The sequence below is a fragment of the Lipomyces tetrasporus genome, assembly GCF_029532465.1.
Source record: "Lipomyces tetrasporus strain NRRL Y-64009 chromosome Unknown POJ06scaffold_17, whole genome shotgun sequence".
Taxonomy (NCBI): Eukaryota; Fungi; Ascomycota; class Lipomycetes; order Lipomycetales; family Lipomycetaceae; genus Lipomyces; species Lipomyces tetrasporus.
In genome coordinates, this window is record NW_026611612.1 from 1 (window position 1) to 23,776 (window position 23,776).

The 23,776-nt window shown below is 47.2% G+C and overlaps 7 protein-coding genes across 7 annotated transcripts; 2 read left to right on the forward strand and 5 right to left on the reverse strand.

The window, feature by feature from the left end:
- Positions 1 to 21: 21 nt before the first annotated feature.
- POJ06DRAFT_287537 (uncharacterized protein) lies at positions 22 to 1,348 on the reverse strand (the record flags this gene model as incomplete). The annotated part of the gene is made up of 2 exons (XM_056190266.1): positions 22 to 953; positions 1,000 to 1,348. The coding sequence occupies 2 exons, from the start codon at positions 1,346 to 1,348 to the stop codon at positions 100 to 102; spliced, it is 1,203 nt and encodes a 400-aa protein (XP_056039882.1). The 3' UTR covers positions 22 to 99.
- A 644-nt stretch (positions 1,349 to 1,992) lies between these two features.
- Positions 1,993 to 4,302, reverse strand: POJ06DRAFT_229399 (major facilitator superfamily domain-containing protein; the record flags this gene model as incomplete). The annotated part of the gene is made up of 4 exons (XM_056185780.1): positions 1,993 to 2,577; positions 2,665 to 3,395; positions 3,502 to 3,932; positions 4,003 to 4,302. 4 exons carry the CDS (start codon positions 4,300 to 4,302, stop codon positions 2,270 to 2,272), a joined length of 1,770 nt encoding a protein of 589 aa, XP_056039883.1. The 3' UTR covers positions 1,993 to 2,269.
- A 1,017-nt stretch (positions 4,303 to 5,319) lies between these two features.
- On the reverse strand, positions 5,320 to 6,246 carry POJ06DRAFT_48601 (major facilitator superfamily transporter). Its single transcript, XM_056191113.1, has 2 exons — positions 5,631 to 6,246; positions 5,320 to 5,569 (listed from the first exon to the last, which is right to left on the reverse strand). The coding sequence occupies exons 1-2, from the start codon at positions 6,163 to 6,165 to the stop codon at positions 5,565 to 5,567; spliced, it is 540 nt and encodes a 179-aa protein (XP_056039884.1). The 5' UTR covers positions 6,166 to 6,246; the 3' UTR covers positions 5,320 to 5,564.
- A 1-nt stretch (position 6,247) lies between these two features.
- POJ06DRAFT_287545 (fungal-specific transcription factor domain-containing protein) lies at positions 6,248 to 9,380 on the reverse strand (the record flags this gene model as incomplete). Its single annotated transcript, XM_056190267.1, has 5 exons — positions 6,248 to 7,477; positions 7,533 to 7,923; positions 7,982 to 9,060; positions 9,119 to 9,207; positions 9,285 to 9,380. The coding sequence occupies 5 exons, from the start codon at positions 9,378 to 9,380 to the stop codon at positions 6,619 to 6,621; spliced, it is 2,514 nt and encodes an 837-aa protein (XP_056039885.1). The 3' UTR covers positions 6,248 to 6,618.
- A 215-nt stretch (positions 9,381 to 9,595) lies between these two features.
- Positions 9,596 to 11,236, forward strand: POJ06DRAFT_264167 (esterase LipW). The gene has a single exon (XM_056188982.1). The coding sequence runs from the start codon at positions 9,949 to 9,951 to the stop codon at positions 10,918 to 10,920; it is 972 nt and encodes a 323-aa protein (XP_056039886.1). The 5' UTR covers positions 9,596 to 9,948; the 3' UTR covers positions 10,921 to 11,236.
- Positions 11,237 to 14,407: 3,171 nt separating this feature from the next.
- Positions 14,408 to 14,914, reverse strand: POJ06DRAFT_203966 (uncharacterized protein; the record flags this gene model as incomplete). The annotated part of the gene is made up of 1 exon (XM_056185332.1): positions 14,408 to 14,914. A coding segment is annotated over one exon (507 nt), but the record flags the coding sequence as incomplete, so codon positions are not given.
- Positions 14,915 to 20,586: 5,672 nt separating this feature from the next.
- POJ06DRAFT_203959 (major facilitator superfamily domain-containing protein) lies at positions 20,587 to 22,223 on the forward strand (the record flags this gene model as incomplete). Its single annotated transcript, XM_056185331.1, has 2 exons — positions 20,587 to 21,227; positions 21,281 to 22,223. 2 exons carry the CDS (start codon positions 20,587 to 20,589, stop codon positions 22,221 to 22,223), a joined length of 1,584 nt encoding a protein of 527 aa, XP_056039888.1.
- Positions 22,224 to 23,776: the final 1,553 nt, after the last annotated feature.

Below are 23,776 nucleotides of genomic sequence, written 5' to 3' on the forward strand. Positions count from 1 at the left end.
ATTGTTGAGTAGTTTTCTAATGTCGCCTGCTCTTGTACTTCATAGAAGAAATCCCTGCAATATTGGATTAGTTACGGCGCAAAAACATGTAGCTCAGCATCAAAAAGCCGTTCGGCCGTACTTGTCTCGCTCCCCAATCATGACTTTACCCAGCATGGGCTGGAAGCCTGCTCTTGTATCCTCCCTTGACGCCTGCAGCATCTTAAGGCACAAATCTTTGAGCAACTCAAACGACTTGTCCTGCGGCGCATGCAGGAGGGGCCCAAGCTCGCTTAAGTCCAGTTTTTCCAGTAAAGGATATACTTGGAACTTCACCCCGAACTGGTTCAGATCCCTTTTCTCATTTATTGTGCTATTAGCGTCAGGGACTGAATGAATATCACCAGGGATTCCGAATGATGTGATTGGGGGCACCATCTCCTCCGGTCCCTGCATGACCTGAACATAGCGTAGCTGTGAAAAAACTTTTGACCTGCCATAGAAGGCCTGGACTTTGACTTCATTGTATTCAACAGCCTGGCCTGTGTGCCTGCGTTTGTAGTGGGTCCTCATGCCCTCTTTCGTTGCGACGCAGACGTGGATGAGCTTCTGGTCGCAGAGAGCGCATTTGTAGCCATTAAGAATGGGAATATCCTCAAGGGCTTTGGACCCCGGTCGAAACGCCGGTTCAGTGAACAATGCAGGGCCAGGGCCCTCATCGTCTGACTCGTCTAGCTGATTTTCCACCGTGTCGTTCCAAATGACAGCTAGATGCGGCCGAAGTTTGTACATCCGTAGCACTAGCAATACAGCGTTATCATTAGGCACGACGAGCCTGTGCACGCTCTTCAAATGCTTAACGACTATGGCTTTGTCGACGACAAAGTGACAAAGCTTGCAAATCGCAACATGCCACGTATTCTCGTACATCAACCCAATGTCGTCGAGCGTGCGCGGTTCTGTAATTGTTAGCTCTCCAGTGGACCTAAGAAGGGTATCGCAAGTCATAGGGAATATTACCCGCAAGGTTAAGAGTAAGTGTCACCGTATCGCGGTCCTGCGGTGCGTTATCGTTGGCTTGAGCAACGGCAGGGTTAGCCTCGGAGTGCACTCGCTCATGATCGGAAGCTCTACAGAATTGAGCCATATGGCGCTTCAAGCTACGCAATGAAGTCATCTGCGCCTCACACTTGGGACACAAGTACTTGGTACCATCCTCAGTAACAGCGAGCGTATAACTCTGGCCATTATAATCGATAGATGTGAGTCTCCGATGATTGTCGGAAATGTGCTTCGAGAGGGCAGTTCTGCTGTGGAACGCCGCGCGACTACACTCAGGACAAAAAAATTCAGTGCTTAGGTGAGACATGATCAATGACAGAACCTTCAGTTGGAATTATTTACAGCAATTCTATTGGCAAAATTATTATTGTAATCGCCCGTGGTTAATGGGCTGAACAGGCTCGTCCGACCGCAGGCAGTGTGAGTACTCTGACTCTGACGCGGGGTCTCACACCTGCTGGGCCTCCCAAAGAGTGGCTGGGATGTCACCCCAATTTCGGACACAACCACTTCTGTCACCCCAATTTCGGACACAGAACATAACCCATCGCTGGACTTTCGGACACTGAGCCCTAACCCTCGCACAAACTGGCCGACAACACCAAAAAATTAACTCGCTCAGTTTGCGTGACAAAAATTGGGGGTAAATTTGTTAAAATTCTAGCAAAATTAGCGATTCGAATGGTGCCCTTGTCGACGTGAAATTCCCATATTTGAAATTTCGGACACAGATTAGTATACAGAACCACCCCCCCTGAACCATGTCCGAAAAGTACCTGCGGCAATGCGGCTCATTAGTATGGGAATTCGGACATTCGGACACGGTTCAGCCCCCTGAACGCCAGCTTACATCTATAGGAAATCGACCGTCGCTACCATGGGTTTCCTAGGTCGACGCAAATACTACGCTACGGTTTTAAATCCATCTACTTGCTTGAAAGATAATTAGTAGCTTAAGATACGCAGATTTATAAAATTTTTAAATTTCAAGTATATCCTAAATTATTATTATTCAACAGCATGAATAAACAGTCGCCAGCTTCGAAAATGTGTTCGGCGATCCGTATTATATTCTGTTGGATGGTGGCTGTCATCGTTGAAAATTACATATTGGAGACTTGTGCCGTAGTACGTTGGGACAGTTGTGCTGCGAAAAATTTTGGCTGAGTCCCGAGAGCACAGTTGGGACTGTACTGTTGGGAGCAAAGAAAAGGCTTAAATAGCTGTTTCAAGCACCGCCACTACTGGGTTTCTTCGCGTTAATATTGGTCCACTTACTGAACAAGCTGACAGGGACAGTGATGCCGCAGGCCCCGATAGTAATTGCGAAAACAACCTTGATACCCCATGCGTACGCACGGAGAACACCGTTCAGCTCGGCTCCGGAAAATATCTGGTTCAACTCAGTGGCACCGGTACCCGTGACTAGGGCGGGATTGACGCTCGGTGCGGTGGTGGCAAGCTTGTGCACAATCTGGTTGACGAAGCTGGATTGCGCGGTTGCGATCATTAATGTGCCACCGAGAGATCGATAGACTGTGCACGAGGGATACACTTAGCTTGGGGATACAAGGAGACAAAGAAAACTGACGACATCCTAGGACAGCGCGAAGGAGAACTCACATATAATAATCGCGGTCACAACAGGTATGTCGCTTGGCGCAGAAAACGCCTGCGCAACGATGACCGGGACTTGGAGGGCGAGGCCGTATCCGAAGCCTGCCAAGATCTGGTACCCAACCCATTTGCCTGTCGAGGTCCCAATGTCGAGAGTATACAGTAGACCAGCGGCGATGGTTACGATCACAGAGCCAACTGTCATATAAGGAGCTGCAATACCTGTCTTCGTGATAACTTTGCCTGAGCCAAATGTGGCAATGCCGAAGAAGACGATGAGAGGAATGTTGCGCACACCCGAGCCAATCGGACTGACGTTATCGACGCTTTGGAAATAAATGGGCAGGTAATAGAGCGTGACGAAATACGAGCCAGTGAAGAAGAAGCCCCATAGGCCGCAGACCCAGACGGTCTTTTGGCGCATAAGGCGTGGTGTCAGCATAGCGCGTTCGCCTTGCCATATTTCGACAATTATGAGTGCAATAACGATGACAACGAAGCCGACGAGTAAACCGATGACGACGCTGGAATTCCACGCATGGGTTACACCACCGTACTGAAGAGCTAGAAGTATGCAGGCCAGTGCACCCATTGTAAGCACCGTCGCTATCGGGTCCATGTGTAGAAGCTTCTCCTTGAGCGTAGCGTCGACCAGTTTAGCGGCTTTAGGTGTCTTGAAGGTGAGCAGGATGACAAAAGCGGCCAGACCACCGATTGGAAGATTGATATAGAAACACCTAAAGTTGTCATGTCAGGCCAGGTCCGGTCATAGCAGGATTCGATGACTGGAAATAGTCCCATGTTTTGCAACGGAGACAAAGCAGTAAAAAATTCTTGACTCACCACCTCCAGGACGTCCCTTTTGTAAGCCCTCCACCAATGAGTGGTCCGCAGACAGCGGCGATGCCATATGACGCACCAATGACCCCCGTGTAGGTAGCTCTCTTCGTGGGCTCAGCAGCAAAGGCAGAAATCGTGTATACTCCAGGCGCGATACCCGAGGCACCGAGACCGGAGATGGCACGTCCAACAATCAGAGTCGTTGAGTTTGGGGCGACAGCGGCGATCAAACTCCCAAGTTCAAAGATGAAGATTGCCACCAGGAAACTGGTTTTGAGGGGAAAGTATTTATACACTTTGCCCCATGTTGACTGGAAGGCTCCGAGCGTCATGAAATAAGCCGAACCGTACCACAAGATATCGTCAAGGCTGTGGAATTGGTCGGTAATTTTGGGAATAGCGGTTGCAACAATGGTCTGAATCGAGAGAATCAGCTTACTGGCGTGTGATGCATTGCATTGGCAAAAGACGACTCTGTGAGAAACTTGGAGCGGTAGAACTCACCTGATCCAGAGAAATGAGGGTGATACTGAGCACGAGCGCAACCATGATGAACAAGGCTTCGATACCTTTCGGGTATTCCATAACAGGTTTTGGCAGCTCATCCACAGCTTTTTCTTCAGTAGCAGGACCGTCGTCTACACCATTGACAGTCGAGGATGCCACAGTGGACGGTTCGTTAGACTCGACGGTACCCTTTTCCTTTTCAGGCTCGACCTGATGTGTTTTCTCTCCGATCGCTTCGAGGTTGCCGTTGCCGTTGCCGTCCTCTGGCAAGGGAGGTGGAAGTGTTGATGGAGACATGTGTGTTTGTCGTATGGCTATGGCTCAATTGCTTCGGCTTGATATGAGACTCCGTGTGCTTTGGGGACGCTTCAAGGTCGAAGCAATTAGTGTACGCTGAGCTTTTATAAATAGGGCTGTTAAAATTTACAGAGGTTGTAAGTATCTAGTGGGTGAGTTCCTACGAATCTTAGGGCCTCGCGCTGGGGCGGTACCAACTTGGCCTAAGGCCACGATAATCAATCTTAGAATTGATTATGGCCCACTGCGCATAGTATAGTGACCGCCACCACTAGGGTCCTGACAGAGGTAATGTCGGAGGTAGTAGGGTACATGCCCAAATATCAATTGATTGTAGCTCTTGGCGCTCGCTTACAGGAGCTGGGCCTAATTAAACACCGTTAATTCCGCAAACCCCTTAACGCCGCTCATCCGAATAGTGGATAGTGGCTCGGGAGTGGATACAGTTTATTTCGGCGCTCAGGACCCCTACCTCGGAGGCTCGGAGTGGACAGGTGGCGTGAAGATCCTTCCCATTTAGGAAAAGCACTCTACAGGTAAGAAAAACGCGGCGAAGGTGGTCGTGTACAAAATCATAGTTGCAAGATGCATCCCTTTTCTCTAACAATGCCTATTAATATAAATGCATAAAGCCATGTCTTTTTCAATATACCGTCTAGGGGTGGACACGAATGACGAATATGTTCGCATTCGTACGAATATTCGCAATTCGCATGCGAATAATTGGATCTTGCATGCTTACGAATGCGAATGCGAATAGAAAACAATTATTCGCAATATTCGCACATATTACTGGCACACCGGCACACACCCGCCACAAAAGGCCCAGCGCATAACGTTACAAATAACCAAACCCGCACTTTCTCATTCGTCGCCGGAGTACATTTCCCTTAACAAAACAAGCTTCCTCATAGTGTCCCACTTAGTGAGTATCTACGAAGGCCCAGCATATCGCTGCCACTTCCGACGCGGGAATCGCGATATAGTCTCTAGCTCTCACTTCGCTATACAGGTGATGAGGTTTTGATTAAAATTACTGTTAGTTTGATGCTATAGAACCAGGGGCCCTGTTCGTCAGGGTTTGGGTTTTTGAAGCCCTGCGAATATGCGAATATTATTCGCATTCGCATTCGCAGCTGACATTTTATTCGCTGCGAATAAAAATTTATTCTGCGAATTGCGAATGCGAATACGAATAGAGAAAATTGTATTCGTGTCCACGCCTAATACCGTCTTAATTTAAGCTCCTCCGTTGACCAGATTCACACTAAAATGCTTCATTAGCTGAAAGGTTCGGGATATCACGGTAACGAGGAGGTTGAACGCACCTGTTGCCAATGACTCTACCACCTCGCTCACTCCAAACTCAACACTTGCTTGAGGCAGGATTGTAGTGTCTATCGAAGACGCGGCTCCTACAATGAATGCGATCGCCGAGACAAGTAACGTCGTCCCTATTCTGGTGGCTTTGCTGTAATTGCGAGGATTCAATGGGTCACACTCCCCCTCCCAGCTCACGACGAAGAACTTGGAACCTTTCCCTTCGTGAGTCGTACGGTCCCGAGCATGAATACCCGTCAAGGCATGGCCGAGGGCCGTTCTTGCTGAGTACTGTGTTCGTGTTAGGACGAAGCTGCCCGTCTGATCTAACTCGGCATTGTCTTCATACGTTCCATTCTCAGAAGCCGCGTCGGGAATGGAGATTGGAGGATGTAGGACAGTCGTTGGAGCCTCATAAGTTGATGCAAGTGCTGGTTGTGCGGTCCGACACGGACCCTCCGCCCATGTTGCCTTCTCCTGATCCCTTGCAAGTTGTTTCTGGACCGCAAGGCCAATTCTACGATACTGCAAGAATGATTGCATGGTGAGACAGAGTGCCTTGGGAGACGTTTGGTTGTGAAGTGCGGCCTCGCATGGCGTTTGCGTTTTTATGGAAGATAGGCACTGACGAGCGACGGTTCGAAAGTTTCCGTTGAAATCGAATCATCCTCGATTAGTCGCGCTACACTAGTATTTTTCGCAATTATATGCGGATTGTCATCAACCGTGACAGAGAAGTTCTCATATCCCCACATTTACTTTATGGGCTTGAGTATAGTTGCCCAATCCTCACCGAACCATTGCGGTGATTCGCCACCTCTGTCATACGGATGACTATCACCCGTCCGCAGAGAGTCGTGATCTGCCGTACGGGCGTGATTTGCTATACGAAGCCGATGCCAGGTCATATAGCAAAGACACAGTAGGAGTCACCGTATATTTGGTGGCTTCACAACAGACCTTGTAACGATGGAATATATAATTCTACGGCCCGATCTACCAGGGGTTATGTCTTATTCCAGTATTGTTCCCGTCAAATGCTGACCCATTGAACCCGAAGATGGGGTCGTATAATATGGGCATGCCAGAGTCATGCAGAACATGACAGGGGAATTGGGTGCTCGAATCCACGCCCGCTATAGGGTGAGAGGCTGAAACTCCGGCTGATCTCTCATCAGGAGATAAAGCGCAGCTGGATGGACGCCCCGCGGGCTGAAATTGTGACTGTTGCAATGACTGCTCAGCCATTTGTTGGTCGAGATGGAAACTCTGTATGATAGCATCCATATCAAGATCTGGTAAGGCGAGGTCAAGGTCGGTCCGATTCTCACTAAAAGGCATTCGCGAGGTATCTTCGACACCCCCTGGGTTGTCCAAGGATGGGTCTGGGAACAAATCTGGACCGTTCTGATTTGGACTCAGCGCGTTCACCTGTGGCGGTCTCAAACCCTCACGGCTAAGTCTGCATTCACGGTCATCCACCACGACTCCCATGCGTTCCATTATGCTACGGATAACGCGCATCGCTCTTCTTGCCGCGTGACAAACTTGCTGATGCTCATTAAGAACATACAGGCAGGTCTGCAGCGACTTATGGGCTTCCGATCCCGGCTGTCGTTGGGCGGCCATGCGAACATGGATGGTCGCGCTCACATACGTTGCATACGAGATAATGTATGGAGAGGTCATAATCCAGAAAGCTCTTCCATATGCGCCGAGGATGTGACCGATCTCGGTCGCAGCAGACGTGCATGTGACGAATGAATCGAATGCAACCGAAAGCGAAGTAGACTGGAGGTGACCATCGGAAACAAACGGTCGATGGAGCAATATTACGAGAACATTGTACATGGCTCTATACGACATGAGGTGTTAGCGGAGCCCCTATACGTCATCATTGAGGAACGTACAGCAGCGAGAACATATGAGGTAGTAGGGCTGCATTAGCAGACTCTGAGGACTTGAAATCCAGATAGGCCGGTAAAGCTATGCGCCAAGCCTTCAAGTCGTCATGCAAGACCATTGCCTCCCGAAGGAGATCATCGAAACTTCTTGTTGGGCTTTTCTCAGAATAAAGACAGCTAATTATCCGGCCCATGATGATACTGAGCCTGCATTCCTCTTTGAAGGTGGATATGCTATACAGCGGAAAGCCGGGGCGATCTTTCTTGTCCGCGTGAGAAAGTGTATTAAACTGTTCCAACTCTTCATATTCGTCCAGAAATGTGAGGGGGACATTGATGTCGATTTCGCGGAGACGTGCAGGCCTTCCCTGGTAAAGAGACTGAACTTTATCTTTGACTTTTCAAAAATTCATCAGTAAAAGTCCAAATAGAGGCAAGTGAGTGACAACGCATACCATATGCGCCCCAAAAAGTCCTTCGACGAACCTCTAAATCCTCTTCGGAAAGCCTACGCGAGTTTGGAAGTGTGGAAACGTCAACGTGGATCCCTAAATCAATAATCATGTCAAAAGCTATCCCAGCGTAGAGCCACGAAGTGCTCCTCTCATCGCACCATGTAAACAATGGGCTTGCGATTATGATCAAGGCCTGTATTGTAGTGATCTCACTCTTCTCAAAAGCCGTGCTGAGCAACTCGATGAACCTTTGCCGGTAGACCCATCCCGTAATTTGTCTGTCTTTTGGATCGCGACGAATGTCTATCCGAGGACTATGTATAGAAGCGGCAAAATAAATTGCATTTAGAAGGAGCTTCGAGAAGTAGGGCCCTTTACACGCCATGTCCCGCATGAAGGTAGGCCGGTAAACCACCATTCCATAATCGTGTTGCCGATTGAAATATATGGAGAGAAGGTGCATACCGAGACTCGGGTCGATTCCATCGAAGTCAAGCTTACTTGTGGCGAGATGGACAGTCTCAAGTTGGCCTAGCCATTTTGAGAATGTTAGCAAATTAGCCTTTATCACGCCTCGTACTTCATCATGACATTTGCCAAAACTGATATGTTCCGTAGCGACCGTAAGCATTGAGGAAACACCAGACTTACGCTGCTTTGAAGCCTCTGCCATTAGTCGACTCTTGACCCATTCCTCGGATACTTGAGCGTCTGTGGTCCCTTTTCGCTGTATCCCACGTTCAGTAGACTTCTCGTCGAACATGGCACTCGTTGGGCCGTGATAACGGGATTCTTTATCCACGGAGGGAGAACTGGGAAAGCAAGACACATTCCTAAAGCGCTGTCTAATGGTGTCCGAACACTCAAGCAAATGCGCCGGCTTCTCGGAGGCTCGTATTTGTAACTTTGGATGTGTTTCTAGGCCTAAGTGAGATGTATTGGATCCATTTGGCGGCGTTGGCTCGTTATGAGTCCTCTCTTGCGAATTTGGCTCGTTATTTCGATCCAAGCTCTGCCTCAATACCTCTTGAAGTCGTCGGTTCTCTTTCTCCAAATGGTCAATGAGTGCATTAGAAGGCCTTGAAGAATAGTGAGGATCCTAAGCCATATTCTCGTAAAAGGACTTAATAGACTAACCTTGGCTTCTTTGCTCTCTCAACATAAACACAGTCCTTATTATAGACTTCGCAGTTCTGGCATTTGGGTTTTTGGTTATCACATTTCATCTAGTTTCAGGTGTCCGGTTAGCCACGTGGAATACTAGAATGTAGACGAAACAAAATGATACGGGCTCGAAGCGTACCTTTCTCCGCCGACAGAAGTCGCAGGCCATGAGGGCGCGCCTGTCCCGTGGCCTGTCCCGTCGCCCATTGGCCCCGATTGCCTTCGTAGGCGACATCACTATAGACTTAGAGAGGGTCGACTAGGGAGTAGCTTCAAAAATGATGGACTTCCGGACAATGGCTCGGGCTGCCTTGGGCCGTGGACAAAATGCTTCGTCAACCGCTAGTAAGAAAAGCGAGCCGATGAATTTGCAATCCCGGTCAGGGTCAGGGTTACCCGCGACCTCTAGATGTTGCTGGGTCTATGATGGGGCAATTGTCGGAGGAAGCGGCCCGAAGCGGGATGTAAGTTGCCGAAATTTGCGTCATTTAACTTGTACACGTCATTGGGCCAACCAAGCAATCTTGAGGATGTCAGCCGCATGCCACAAAAAGCAAATTTCTTGTTCGTGGTGCTTACCAAGAATGGGACGGATTGCGATGTGACGGGAGAAGAGATGCCGCAGCGCCCTACCAAACCAAGCCAATTTTGATATAAGTATAAGAGAGGGCTTCGCAAGACTGTTTTGATTATCCATCAATCAAGTCCAGACTGTTTGAATTTGCATTATTCGAAACGTCCTTTTCAGATACCTGTTCCCGCATTCCGCAATCCGTACCTTGAAGCTGCTTTTGGCGACCTCAATGGCGCGACCATCTATGGACCCGGAATTGGCAATGCTTCTACACGGAATATCTTTTCCAAATATCTCTCAACTGACCCCAGACACAATTCAGACCATGCGCAGAGCGACAGCTTCACCACCGGATACAGTAGAGAAGCTAGCAGTCCGGGGAATTACCCACGAAACACTCAGAATTTCAACCGCAGGTGGTAACAGCCATGAAACTATCCTATCACTCCTTCGACCCAGCACTACCAATTCGCAGTCGAGACCTTGTATCTATTGGATACATGGCGGCGGTCTCCACTGGGGCGACAAGCTCCACACCATCGAATTTCCGGCTAGTGTGGTCCTTGAATGCGATGCTGTATGCGTTAGCGTCGAGTATCGCCTGGCACCCGAGCACCCGTATCCTGCCGCTCTCGAAGACTGCTACGCGGGCATCAAATGGATCAATGAGCATGCTCAAGACTTAGGCATCGACGCAAATCGTATTATGGTTGCCGGGGTCTCAGCGGGCGGTGGCTTGGCTGCCGCGACGGCGCTGCTTTGTCGCGATCGTCGCGGTCCGCGGTTATGTGCGCAGTGCCTTAGCTGTCCTATGCTTGACGACCGAAACCTTACGCGGTCGAGTCACCAGTATGTTGAGGAGGTTTGGCCGCGGGAAGCCAATATCAGCGCGTGGAAGTCGTACCTTGGGGCCCGTTTTAGCAACTCGGAGGTAAGTATATATGCTGCTCCAGGGAGAGCAGATAATTTGTCGGACCTACCAACTACGTACCTTGACGCTGGATCCGCAGAAGTATTCAGAGATGATGTCGTGGCATACGCTTCCAAGCTTTGGGCTGATGGTGTACAGGCCGAGCTTCATGTGTGGCCGGGTGGGTTTCATGGCTTTGAGATTTTTGCACCAACAGCTGAAATTTCGATGACCTCTATGAAGGTGAAGATGGATTGGGTGAAGAAGATATTCAGCGATAAGGAAAAGTGAGTTAGAGTAACTATAAAACTTATAAGTACAGTTCGAATTGGACTTATGGGATTGACATCGAAAACTTGGTTGGTGAGCACTTAACCTAGTGCATCTAGATGTCACTAGAATGTGTAACCCTTTATGCAGCAGTCAGTTTGTAAATGCATGTTCTCCTACTGTCATGCTCCGATGGCTGTGTGATTCTGTGCAAGACTTTCCTATGTAAACCGATTTACAGTTTCTTTCTCCTGCACTAACGAGTAAGCGAAAGAATAAATATGCTGCTCGGGATCAGCCATTTTGCGTTTTTGGAGTGAGTGCAGGGACGGACTCAAGTACCGTTGTAATGAGCCGATCGTCAGTTGCTATGGTGCCTAAAAGCTCACCTTTAGTAAATGTTCGTAGATAACCCTATCCCCACTCAATTTGTTCTGTAAACAAAGTACCTTGGATCTTCTGCAATCACGTCACGGTCCATTAATCGGTAATTGTCATTTCGCTCTTACTGGCACCGCCATTTCCATATCCATCTTCTAACTTCATTTTCAGGCCAACCATAATAACATTCGACCGACCTTCTTCTCTGTGCTGTGACTTGGTAGCTTTCCGTCATTATGAGTGCTGCGAGCTCCCCAGAACCAGTTCCAATCTCTGTCGACGATCTCTCAGATGACTCCGAACTCTCCGAACTTTCGTCGCCCGATTCTTCTCTATCCTCATCGACTGCATCCACTGCATCCTCAACACCGCCCCCTGATCCCGATCATTTCGAGACGCGTCTTTGGCGCCATTTTCCAGCTGGGTGTGGTCAGAAAGAAGCAAAGATAATTACTCGTGGGCTTGGGAATATGGGTACGACATACAACGTCACGACGAGCGCAGATGGGTTTGCAAGCGGTGTACTCAGAAGAACGACCCCAAACCTAAGAGCTTTGTTGCTGTCGGCCTTCAGAATGCCGTGAATCATCTATATAGAGATCATGGAATATCTGCGCCGGATAGCAAGACGAAGTCAGGGTTACAGCAGAAGGCTGAGAAGAAGCCAGGGAGCAAGAGACTGAGATCAATTGTGGATGCTTTTAAGCTCGATCCTTCGAAGCCTCGGGAACAGGCAATTGAGAACTCAATCATACGTGGATTTGATCGAAACCACTTCCAACGGCTTCTGATCGAATGAATAGTCGATACGAATCAACCCTTTAGTGTTGCTGAACACCAGAGACTGCGAGATATCTTTGAATACTTGAACCTAGCAGTTCAGATTACAGAGCACATATCTCTGATACTACAGTTCGCACGCTGATCAACTCGGAGTTCGAGAAACATAAGGCACGCGTTATCGAAACCCTTCAAGAAAGCCCCGGGTTAATACACGTTGCCTTTGATGGATGGAGGGCACGGAATCGACACTCTGTATATGGCATCGCTTGCTTCTTCAGGGATGAAAACAATAAGCCACACAAAGTCATTCTGGGATTACCTGAAACTGGCAGACATTTGGGGACTTGCATTGCAAAAGAGGTCCTCCAGGTCTTCGAAGTCTTTGGCATTAAGGACAAAATTGGGTATTTCACACCTGACAATGCTAGCAACAACGATGCTGCACTCCAGGTTATTGGCACAGAGCTCGGCTTATGGCGCTCAAAGACGGGGGCGCTGCTTCGGCCATACCGTCAATCTATCTGCGAAGGCGCTGCTCTTCGGTAACAATACGGACGCGTTCGAAGATCAACTCTCTGGTGCAGAAGCGCTTTCTGAAGCCGAATACGAACTTTGGCGACAGAAGGGACCAGTTGGGAAGCTTCATAACTTTGTCCTTGATATTCATCGAGCAGACAGGCTGACATCCTTGTTGAAGGAACTCCAGCAGTATGATATATCCAGGTCCGATGATCCGAAAATGCGCTTGAAAAAACCGCTCTCGGTAGTCCTTGATAATGACACTCGTTGGCTTTCCCAGCTCTATATGATCCGCCGTGCTTTGAAGCTTCGAACTTACTTCCAAATGCTCGTCACGAAGCACCGAAGTGAATGGGAGGAGGAGAATACATCGAAAAGAACTGGCCAGTTGAAGAAGTCGGCAGTTTGTCCCCGAATCCGCAGAAGCGAGAACCAACTTACTGCCAACGATTGGTCTGTTCTCCAACATTTTGCAACGATTCTCGGGTACTACGAAGATGCAGTCAAGACTCTGGAAGGCGATCCTGATCAGAAAGCGCAGGACGGGATATACCGGCTCTTATGGAAACATTTGGGATGTGGTCAACGGGTTTGAATTCTTGCTCGGCAAGCTGGAGAATATAAGGAGATGGCAAAGGACTTTCCTGACCCTGAACAGTTCCGGATTGGTATCAATTTGGCCTGGGAGAAGCTAGAGAAGTACTACACCATTCTCGACGAAACAACGATATATTATGCTGCCGTTGCGCTTCATCCAGCGTATAGATGGGGGTGGTTCGAACAGTCATGGTCGCGTCATCCTGATTGGATCAGAACTGCAAAAATGATGGTTCAGCAAGTATGGGACGAGAGATATCAAGATCTCGAGGTGATCTCGGACGATGAGCCTAATGCAAAACGACAAAAGTATTATTACAGCGCCTTCGAAGAGCATTGCGAACAGATCAGAATCGATTCGAATCAAGCAGAGGGTCTAGACGATGATCTCTTTGCCGACGACGAGTTCGAAAATTGGCAAGCAACTCACTGCAACGACGACAAGTTTGTTCGTGATCCAATAGCTTATTGGCATGAGAAGCGCTTTCAATACCCTCGGCTCTCTCGAATGGCTCTCGACTTTCTCACGATACAATCCATGTCTGCCGAGTGTGAAAGACTGTTCTCAGCCTCAGGGCAGATGGTTGTCCCTCAACAGAGTACCCTTCAGGCGCGAACAATAGGGATGTGTCAAGTGTTGAGGTCATAGTTTCGTGCTGGTATTACCAATGACCTAAATCCTTTGTTCCTTTCAATCATGGAGGAGAAAAGACAGCTTGAGAGCATGCACCTCAATGATGACGAGTTCAGAAGACGGGAGCTATCATGGCTTATTGGTAAGGCGCAAGAACTGGCTGCTGAAGAAATGATTTAAATTGTTCAAGGGAAAACAGCAGAGAGGCAGCCTACATGGTAGTAAGGTATTTTTACTCAAGACGACTTCAAAATTGGCATAAAATCTTAGGTGGGCTTCTACTGAGGGGACGGTGACAGTCATAGTGGGTCACCCCATACACTGAAGTCAACTACACTTACACCATCTACATTTGAGGTGTCCGTTGATACACTACATTCAAGTCTCGCTTATTAATATACACTTACTCTACACAGACAAAAAATATGTAGTTGATGTAGTTGATTGGATCTCTGCTTAGATATCGATATTGTGGACCTTCCAAGCTGTGAAAACTTCAAGTGCAACTCCTAACTAGCTAATCACATATCCGTCGAGACGGATGGCGGATGTCGGATAGTATTCGACATTCCTATGAAGATTTCTGCCATGACTTTAGTATGATCCACAATACTTTCCGAATACGCTAAAGGCATTCCTATACTGATACTCCCCCTCAGGAGGACCCGGATCACTGGTAAACTCAATAAATTTGAAATAGTCTGCATCTGACGAAGTTATAGACCAAATTCGATCCGAGCCAGCACATTTAATTTTCGAAACGGACGGTACCCTCGGTGGGTTATAATTTCCTGACTTCCAATTTCCATAGAGTGTACAGGAGTGAGCACCAACCTTGAACACTGTCTGGACTTTGGCAGACCCGGTTAGGTCATCGGTCATCTGGTAACCCGCCACATTTCTGATATCGACACCATCTTGATATACCAATAGACCAGATTCTTCTCTTACTGGTAACCATTCACCATTATAATAAATGTCATATTTGTGATACACTGCACTAACGCACAGTCTACCATGATTATAAGCTGAAACCATCCCTAACAAGTATAGCAATGCCATAACAAAGGGAGCCATGCGACTTTTTGGGATATTCCCCCCCGAAGACTACAGCTCGAAATATGTGTGACATTTCTAAGTCTGCATTAGTTATTGCCTAACGTAAGTCGTGGCGTAAGTGGCCGAATGGCGTAAATGCTCTATTTGCCGAGAACTCTCTCTCAAAAACTCATATTACTCCACATCAACTATAATACAATCCTCTGTATCGCTCTCAAATTCATCCTGGGTTCCTTCTTCAATATCCCCCTCACTCTCAGTCTCGTACGAAATACCCTTGCCCTTCTTTTTTCTCCTTTTCCTTGCACGTGTTTTGGTATCTTTTTCGGCAGCTGCCACTGCATCGCACAACTCTTGTGTAGAAACATGGAATTGACCTTTTAAAACCACTCTCTTTCCCTTTGTACGGTTCGTACGCTTCTTTATGATAGAGCGCAAGTTGTTAGCATCGTGTTGGTGGACAATACTCCGTGCTTGAAGTTGCTCAGCCCCGGCTGTCAACTTTCGGATATATCGGCGGACCGGAGTTGTTGGAATTGCATCACTATTAATTGTTGAATTGAGGAGCTCATTTGCTGACCGTAAGCTTGTAGCATCCGGAGGTGAGCTATTTACAAAAACTTGATCAAATATATCAAATTTTGTTGGTGTTCTGGGTCTTTCTAGCTCCGGGGTTGTGTCCAAAACCATCGTACGAAGTGCTCGCTGTGGATTAAATGGAAAAAGACCAGCCCCACGCCATGCTGATTCAATATTTTGTTGCGTACAAGCCTCCGATCGAGCTTGAATATATGCCTCCATCCATTCAATCTTTTGTATTCGTACGAGCTGTGCTTGGTTGAGGTGCGAGAGCGCAGCGGTCAATCGCTTCTTCAATGGACCGAATATTGCAACATCAAGCGGCTGGAGTAAATGCGATGTATGAGGTGGAAGGATAAGAAGCGTAATTCGATTTTGAAGGCAGTGAGCTATAAAGCTTCCACTAATATGGCTATCGTGACCATCGCAGATGAGGAGGCGTTGTTGACCATTCGCTTTTGCTCGTGTCGCAGGCTCGAAGACGCGTTTTAACCGCTCTAACCCATGAAGATTACTTGTCCAACCCTTTGTATTCGCCGAAAAGAACCATTTATCAAGGACTTCGTTCGGGATCCAATTCTGAAGAACGTTCTTCCCTTTGAATATTCCAAGTGGTGGAAGAATAGTTCCGTCTGCGCAAATACACACAATCATAGAAACCCATTCTTGGCGGCCTGGATGAGCTTGATGTTTCGTACGAAATGTGGAATCGAGAATAATTCGAGTTGATTCCATTGTTCCAATCGAGAATCCAGATTCATCCATATTGTATGTGTTCTCTTGCATGATTTTATACTCTTGAATGACCGTGCGATACGCGTCAAACCACGCGTCAAGCACTGGTTTTGTTGCTCCGTCCATTCGTACAGACTCAATTCGACGTCCAATGACAACTGCGAGGTGTGGATGTCGTTTAATAAATCGTGGAACCCAATCTTGGCCAAGCGGGAGACGTGCGTGGAGTTCCAAAAGAGGAGGTGACGCGTCGTCTAAATCACGAGATCGAGTCGTACGAATATCCTCAGCTATTTCCTTCAACAATCGATGTCCTGGAGAATAGCCACTAATTGTTAATTCTTTGATCCACTTAAGAAGTACATTCTCCTGTGCGTATGAAAGTTTCTGTTGTTGTTGGCGCGCTTGAGAACGTGTCGGACCTCCAGAGACGCGTTTAAGCACAGTGTTCTTATTTAGCCCTAGCGCTTTTGCAGCTGCGTACGAAGACTTATATAAGCCTTGTTGGACTCCTAAAACTGCTTCAGCAACTTTAGTATCAAGTTCAAGCGCGTTTAAACTTTTTCGACGGACCATTGTTGAATAATGTAAGTTTTGGGGGGGGAGTTCTCGGCAATTAGAGCATTTACGCCATTCGGCCACTTACGCCACGACTTACGGGTTAGGGTCGTTGATAGATAAATAATTCACCTCACGATTATGCCAAAGTCAAACTTGTGCTGTTCAGATGTGGAAAGACTAATCAGTTGGTTAAAGGGATAATTGCAACTTCCACTGATGGGGAGTGCTTGTTATATATCTGCTGCGTCGCGCCGTACGTGGGGTCATCTGCCGATTTCCCAGTCTGTTGGCCGGTTGCCAAGCAGATGAATTCTGAAAAAGGTAAGGTTAGAGTCGACATGCGAAGCGTTCACGTGGCGTAACTCAAAATACCCAGCCACCCTTCATGTCATATAGTCATAGTCCGACTCCCCAATCCACTCCGATCCTTAATTCAGTTTCCTGACTACTGACTTTGGTTATACGTCGCAATAGCAGCTCCCGAGACTTTGGCTCCACGTTGCTAGCAAGGCAACCATAGACATTTGAAGTATGGGTTAGGTAAAGGCTGACCCAACAAAAATTCGAACGCGAGACCATGACCGGATGTCTAAACGCTAAAAATACATTTGGACGAGATTAGAAGCTGGAAGCTGTGTCCTGTCCGAAAAGCTTATTCTTATCTGTCATACGTGGGAGTGTCATACGCATTTTTTACGGAGTGAGATCTTGCTGGCAATCGGGCTCGTCGGGATCCACGAACGGAACTTACCCCTGACATCATGTTACCCTGTCTTCGGAAAAGCCTTCGGATTATGGTGCATTAAGACTAGTCGCGACAACCCTAACCCGAACGGACATATGGGTGAGCTTGCGGACATGTCGCTCGCGACCATCCAGGCATTTTTGATGTTTACCCTAAGGGAGTTCCTGGACGGAACACCCGCTAAGCCTGTTTTGTCGATGGCATTTGTATCCCACCGTATCGATTTGCCCTAACCCGGTATAAGCTCAATTTGTGAGGAACCCTGAATTACCGCGTCAATTAAAACAAATTAATATCTAACAATCATCGTCGCTTCCAGCTCCATTCGCGTCTTCTACAGTATACAAAATGTCTATAAACATAATGGTGTCTTCTGTTTGTTGCTGACGTGACCATTTTCAACCGCAAAATTGTGCTGGACTGCGTACTGTTGACGTATTCTCTAGCATGATTATCAGTGTCCAGTACCATGCCTACATATAAATTATATGTGTCATTGGCAATTGCTGTAGTATGATCCATTATAGGTGCAGTGTAGGGATCGGCACGGATAATATCCAGGCTAATTTTTCCTTATCCGTATCCGTATCCGCGTAAAATATCTATATCCGTAATGGTATCCATATCCAGATATATTGGCTTTATCCGTATCCGTATCCGCAGTATCCACGGATATCTGTAATATCCATGGATACGACTCACGTGACCTTGAAGGGGCTTTTGCTCAGTCGTTTTTGGTTTGGAGCCCAGGACTATGGAAAGAGGATGATCCTACGAATTTAGGGCTGCAGGCGGATTGGCGGATTGGCGGATGCAGATGGCGGATACAAATCCGCCAGGCCTCACTTCGGCGGATATGGCGGATACGGCGGATATTGGGTAATTCTTAGACAGAAATTATGGCAAGGTGTCAAAATCTGTTGCTCAGGGTAACAATGTAAGACTTTAAGTCAACCGATGCCACAAGGAGTATTTTCGGATGGAATTATATTTTTATTAACTTAACGAAGAATAAGTTATATTAAGTTATATTTTTATTACAATTATTTTTGCACGCCATCCATCAACATCAACATTCTCATCGTTTCGCCTTTCATGGCGTATCTGCGTACACCCAGAATATCTCTGCCTATGTTAAACATCTCTTTGGATAGCTGATATATGGAGTCTTATTAAGAGGGATGCAGGAATCTTCAAGGATTCTTATATATTCCAACTTCTCCCCACAACCTACACAGCCAATTAAAAAATTCTTAAATAAGGATAAGCAAGTCAATTACAACATTCTCATTACAAATGACCCGAGGTAAAGATGTCGCACCAGACCGAGTCCTGCTCAGCGATTCCTTTGGACAAAACCGACATGACAACGCGGCTATGGCCGAATGTAAATACCAGACCCCAGTCGTGAATGCAAAGCAAGCGCTCGCATAGTACCAAGCAATCTGTTCAGTCTCGACCGAGAAAAGTTGTTCGAGCAGCGTACATGCCTTACTGGAGGCGCCGATGACAGTCGAAATATGTGGCATATTCTAGTTGAGGCCTTACCTGCTCCATGTAGGAAACTCAAAATCGATATGTTAATGACTTCCGCGAATTTTTTCAAGGCGGATTGGCGGATTTGGCGGATATCTGGCGGATGAGTATCCGCCATACTTTCAAAAGGCGGATCCAAAAGCGGATACATATCTCCCACCTTCAAAAAGGCGGATGGCGGATGCGGATATGGAAAATTTTGGCGGATATCCGCATCCGCTGCAGCCCTGGCCCGGCTACGATACGACTGACTATATTGACCACTCAATTGGGCTTCAAACGGCTATATATCCCGCATTCAATAACGGACGCAAACCCTAACCCAGTATATAAACAGTTGCGACTAATCAGATCCGTGTTCTGATTCAAGCTTCCCTCAGCTCACAGCCAAGCGCGCACCAAATCCTGGATTCATTGGACTTCCGTTCCCTATACAACTGAATATTTCGCAAATCGCAACTCACTTAAACTCTCCCAGTATTATTAGTTTACACATTTGCATTTGTTACTCGTATCCGTGGATATCCATGGATAAATCCGCGGATATGACTAATCAATATTACCTTATCCGTATCCGTATCCATATCGGCATATTCTCTATCCATATCCGTATCCGCGACGGATATCCACGGATATATCCGTTATCCGTGTATCCGTGCCGATCCCTAGTGCAGTGTAGACTAGGATTTCAGAATGGAAATATGTCGTCAGTTTCGAACGCGAACGCGTCTCGTTTAACGCGTGTGTTTAAGTTGGAACAAATTGGTACACGGGTTAGGGCAAATCGGTACGGTGGGATACAAACGCCATCGACAAAACAGGCTTAGCGGGTGTTCCGTCCAGAAACTCCCTTACCCTAATTATTACAGTATCCACGGACAAAACTGTCCCCCATTTATCCGCCAAATGGTCCCCCCACTCATTTGGCTAACCCAATACATCTCTAACCCGACTGTCTGTGGAGTGTCGACGAGCCGAACTCTAAATCTTACAGGAGAGAATGCCCCTCAACCGCTATCAATTCCACTTGAGGAGCAAGCGTGGGGGGCACACAACGTGACGGTCGACGCCGTCCGCCACCCACCATGAGAAACAGAACATGCGGGGCATTCACTCATTTGCGGGGGATGAGGAGAATACTGATGGCGCCACTCATCTATGACCCGACGAACTCACTTTTCCTGCCTTGGCGATACCACACAGTCAGTCATGGGATGTCCAGTGGGGGTGTCCCTTCAACACAGTTAAGCATGGCAATGGGTTCCGTCTATTAAGAATGGGGGACAACCCTGACCCTGTGGGGTAAATTAAGCTAGCACTTACATGCCTCCTAGTCCTCTACTACTACTACTACTGGCGCTACTACTCCACGTTTCTCCGCCAAACTAGTTAAAACGTGGGGAACTTCTACACAGACAAGTTATTGCATAATAAATAGCACTCATCTGCGTCTCTTCTCTTCTTATCCTCATCACCAACAAACCAACTTTCCTCTCTCTCTCTATATCCTCTCTATCTGTTCTCACGCTCTCACATATCATAGCAAACATTTACAGAGATGACTTCTATCGAACTTGAAGCTAAAACTAGCTACGACGCAGCAGGAAAACCTGTTGTCGCCCATGCCGATGATGCTTTAGATGTCGTCGGCTTTAGAAAACGTGTGGAGCTGACCGACGAAGACAGCAAGAGAATTGTTCGCAAAACTGATAGGGTCATCCTCACCGTCCTAGTCTGGGTTTATTTCCTTCAAATCCTTGACAAGTCAGTTCTTGGATACGGTGCAACCTTTGGACTTCAGACCGACACACATCTCCAAGGAAATGAATACTCCCTTGTCGGATCCATAGCTCCTATCGCTCAACTAGCCTGGCAACCATTTTCGTCCTTCCTCATTGTTAAGGTTCCTCATCGAATTCTCATGCCTGCCCTCTGTCTTGGATGGGGTATCGCTCAGACTTTGATGGCCGCTTGCCACGATTTCAAGGGCCTTATGGCGGCTCGATTCTTCCTTGGATTGTTCGAGGCTGGCTGTCTCCCGTTATTCAGTGTCATTACTAGCCAGTGGTATCGACGTGCAGAACAGCCAATCCGTATCGCCGCATGGTACGGCACAAACGGAGCCGCCACTATTATCGCTGCGGCTCTCTCCTACGGTCTTGCCCATATTAAGTCTAACGTTTTGCAAGAATGGCAAATGTAGGTTGAGTACTAGTGGCCGTGGTGCAAATAGATAACTAACTACACAATAGCATCTTTCTTTTCGTTGGTCTAGTCACAATCGTCTCATCACCCATAGTCTACTGGCGGCTCGATAATGACATTCCTTCAGCTCGTTTCCTAACCGAAGAGGAAAAACCTCAGGCAATTGAACGTCTACGAGCGAATCAAACTGGTACCGGTAATCGTGAATTTAAACTCAAACACATCATCGAGGCTGCCTTGGAACCGAAGACTTATCTCTGGATAGGCATGGCTATGCTGCTCAATGTTGGTGCCAGTGTCACAAACACTTTCGGACCTCTTATTCTCAACGGTCTCGGATTCGATAAATATACCACTACTTTGCTCAACATGCCCTTTGGTGCCATCCAGATCATCGTCATCTTACTTGCCAGTTACCTTGCTCAGAAAGCGCGAATCAAGGGTGCCATTCTTGCTGCCTTCATTCTTCCTGTCATTGCCGGTCTAGTTATTCTCTACGTCCTTCCTCGAACCCACAAGGTTCAAGGTCCTTTGATTGTCGGATATTACTTGCTTGCCTTCTTATTTGGTGGCAATCCATTAATCGTCACTTGGATTGTTGGTAACACTGCCGGTACAACAAAGAAATCGGTTATCATGAGTGTTTACAACGCCGCCAGTTCGGCCGGGAACATCGTTGGACCACTCTTGTTTAACAAAAAGGACGCTCCTGCATATCATCCCGGTTTACGTGGGTGCTTGGGCATCTTTATTGCCTTATTCTGTGTTGTCTTTATCCAATGGGTCAATCTCATCTTCCTCAACAGGTTGCAGGAACGCAAACGGGTTGTAAATGGAAAGAAGGCAAAGGTCGTCGATCATTCCATGCAAAGCCACTATCATGCTGCCGACGAGGGAAATGTCGAGGAGCAAGCACAAGTTCGGATAGGTGACAATGCATTTTTGGATTTGACTGATCGCGAAAACGATGAATTTGTATATATTTATTAGTTGCTAGACGGCGCTATATTTTTGTCTCGGATCTATGTCAATGGAATTTTGTTTGTCTTTTTAGAGTTTCACGTTCACAACGGTTGGTTTGGAATACATTGCTTATGACCATATCTTTTCACATTCTGTCATGAAAGACACAGGCATGGTGTGCAAAGTGAACCGCAGTCTTATGGCTTGAAACAAGCTCCTCGGTGCTGGAACAAAGAAATCAGTCATGCACTCAAGCAAGAAGGCTTCGAGCACCTCCAAGCTGACTGGTGCATATTCAAGAAAGTCAATTCTAAGCATGACAAAGTCTTCCTCGCAATTTATGTCGATGATATTATAATTGCTGGGTCAGGGTCAGGGTCAGGGTCAATATGAAATTGCATATGACCCTCTTACATTACAGACTTCGTTGTAACGGTCATATTATCAACTTGGCAGCTCAGTCATTCTTATTTCCTACCGAGTCCCGACCCTGAAGCTCTTGCTTTGGAGAATAATACAAGTCTATTGACAACACCTACAGAACTAGAAATGCTACAATGGCGAGAAAAAGGTCCTCTAGGTAAACTGCATAATATTGTAGTGCATATTCAGCGCAGCACCCAACGGTTAGCCAATTTTAGAGAGATTAGTGGTGGCCGTAATCTTGTACGAGATAATTCTACGCGATGGAACTCTTGGTACATGATGATAAGTAGTGCAACGAAGCTTAAGACTGCTATCACAATATTTTGTCATCAATACCGAGAGAATGACGAGGACTTATTGTCAGAAAAAGAATGGCAAGAGTTGCAAAAGATTCAGAACTGCCTTTTATTTTTCCATGATGCTACATTAGTAACAGAAGGACGTAGCGCTACTATTGATAGAGTACTACCAACAATGGACTTCTTACTGGAACAGTTTGAAACGGCAAAGTGTTCATACAGTAATGATCCTTTTATGAGTCTTTCCTGCAACTCTGTTTGGGCCAAGTTGGACAAGAACTATAGCTTGACGGAGAGATCACCGGTATATATTGCAGCGTTGGTGTTATCTGCGCAATGGAAATGGGACTATATTGACAACAACTGACCCAAACAGTGGCATGGACCCTGCCGGAAGCAAATGTTTGACTTCTGGATTGCGGAGTATAAGTCCACTGCAATCTCAGTTCCTGCCCAGTCATCCGAATCAGCTACTCCGGCAAAGAACTCCTTCCAGAAGTGGGCTGAGAAGAAGAAAGCCTCTAGCCTCGAGCAAGACGAATATTCAAGGTATCTGCTTGCTCCTGTCTTGCCTGAGGTTACAGATCCGAAATCGTGGTGGTTAGAACCCACCCAAAGGAAGTCTTACCCAGCGCTCTCCATCATGGCGTTAGATGTTTTGTCGATTCCTGCAATGTCTGCTGAGCCGGACCGCTTATTTTCAAGCGCAAAATTACAATTACAGACCGCAGGAATCGACTAGGGATCGCGACCATTGAGGCAATTGAGTGCCTCAAATCTTGGTTGGGTAAAGGCAGCACTGTGGCTTTTGCTGATAGTGCTGTCGATATAAGCTCGTCTGACAGTAACGAAGAG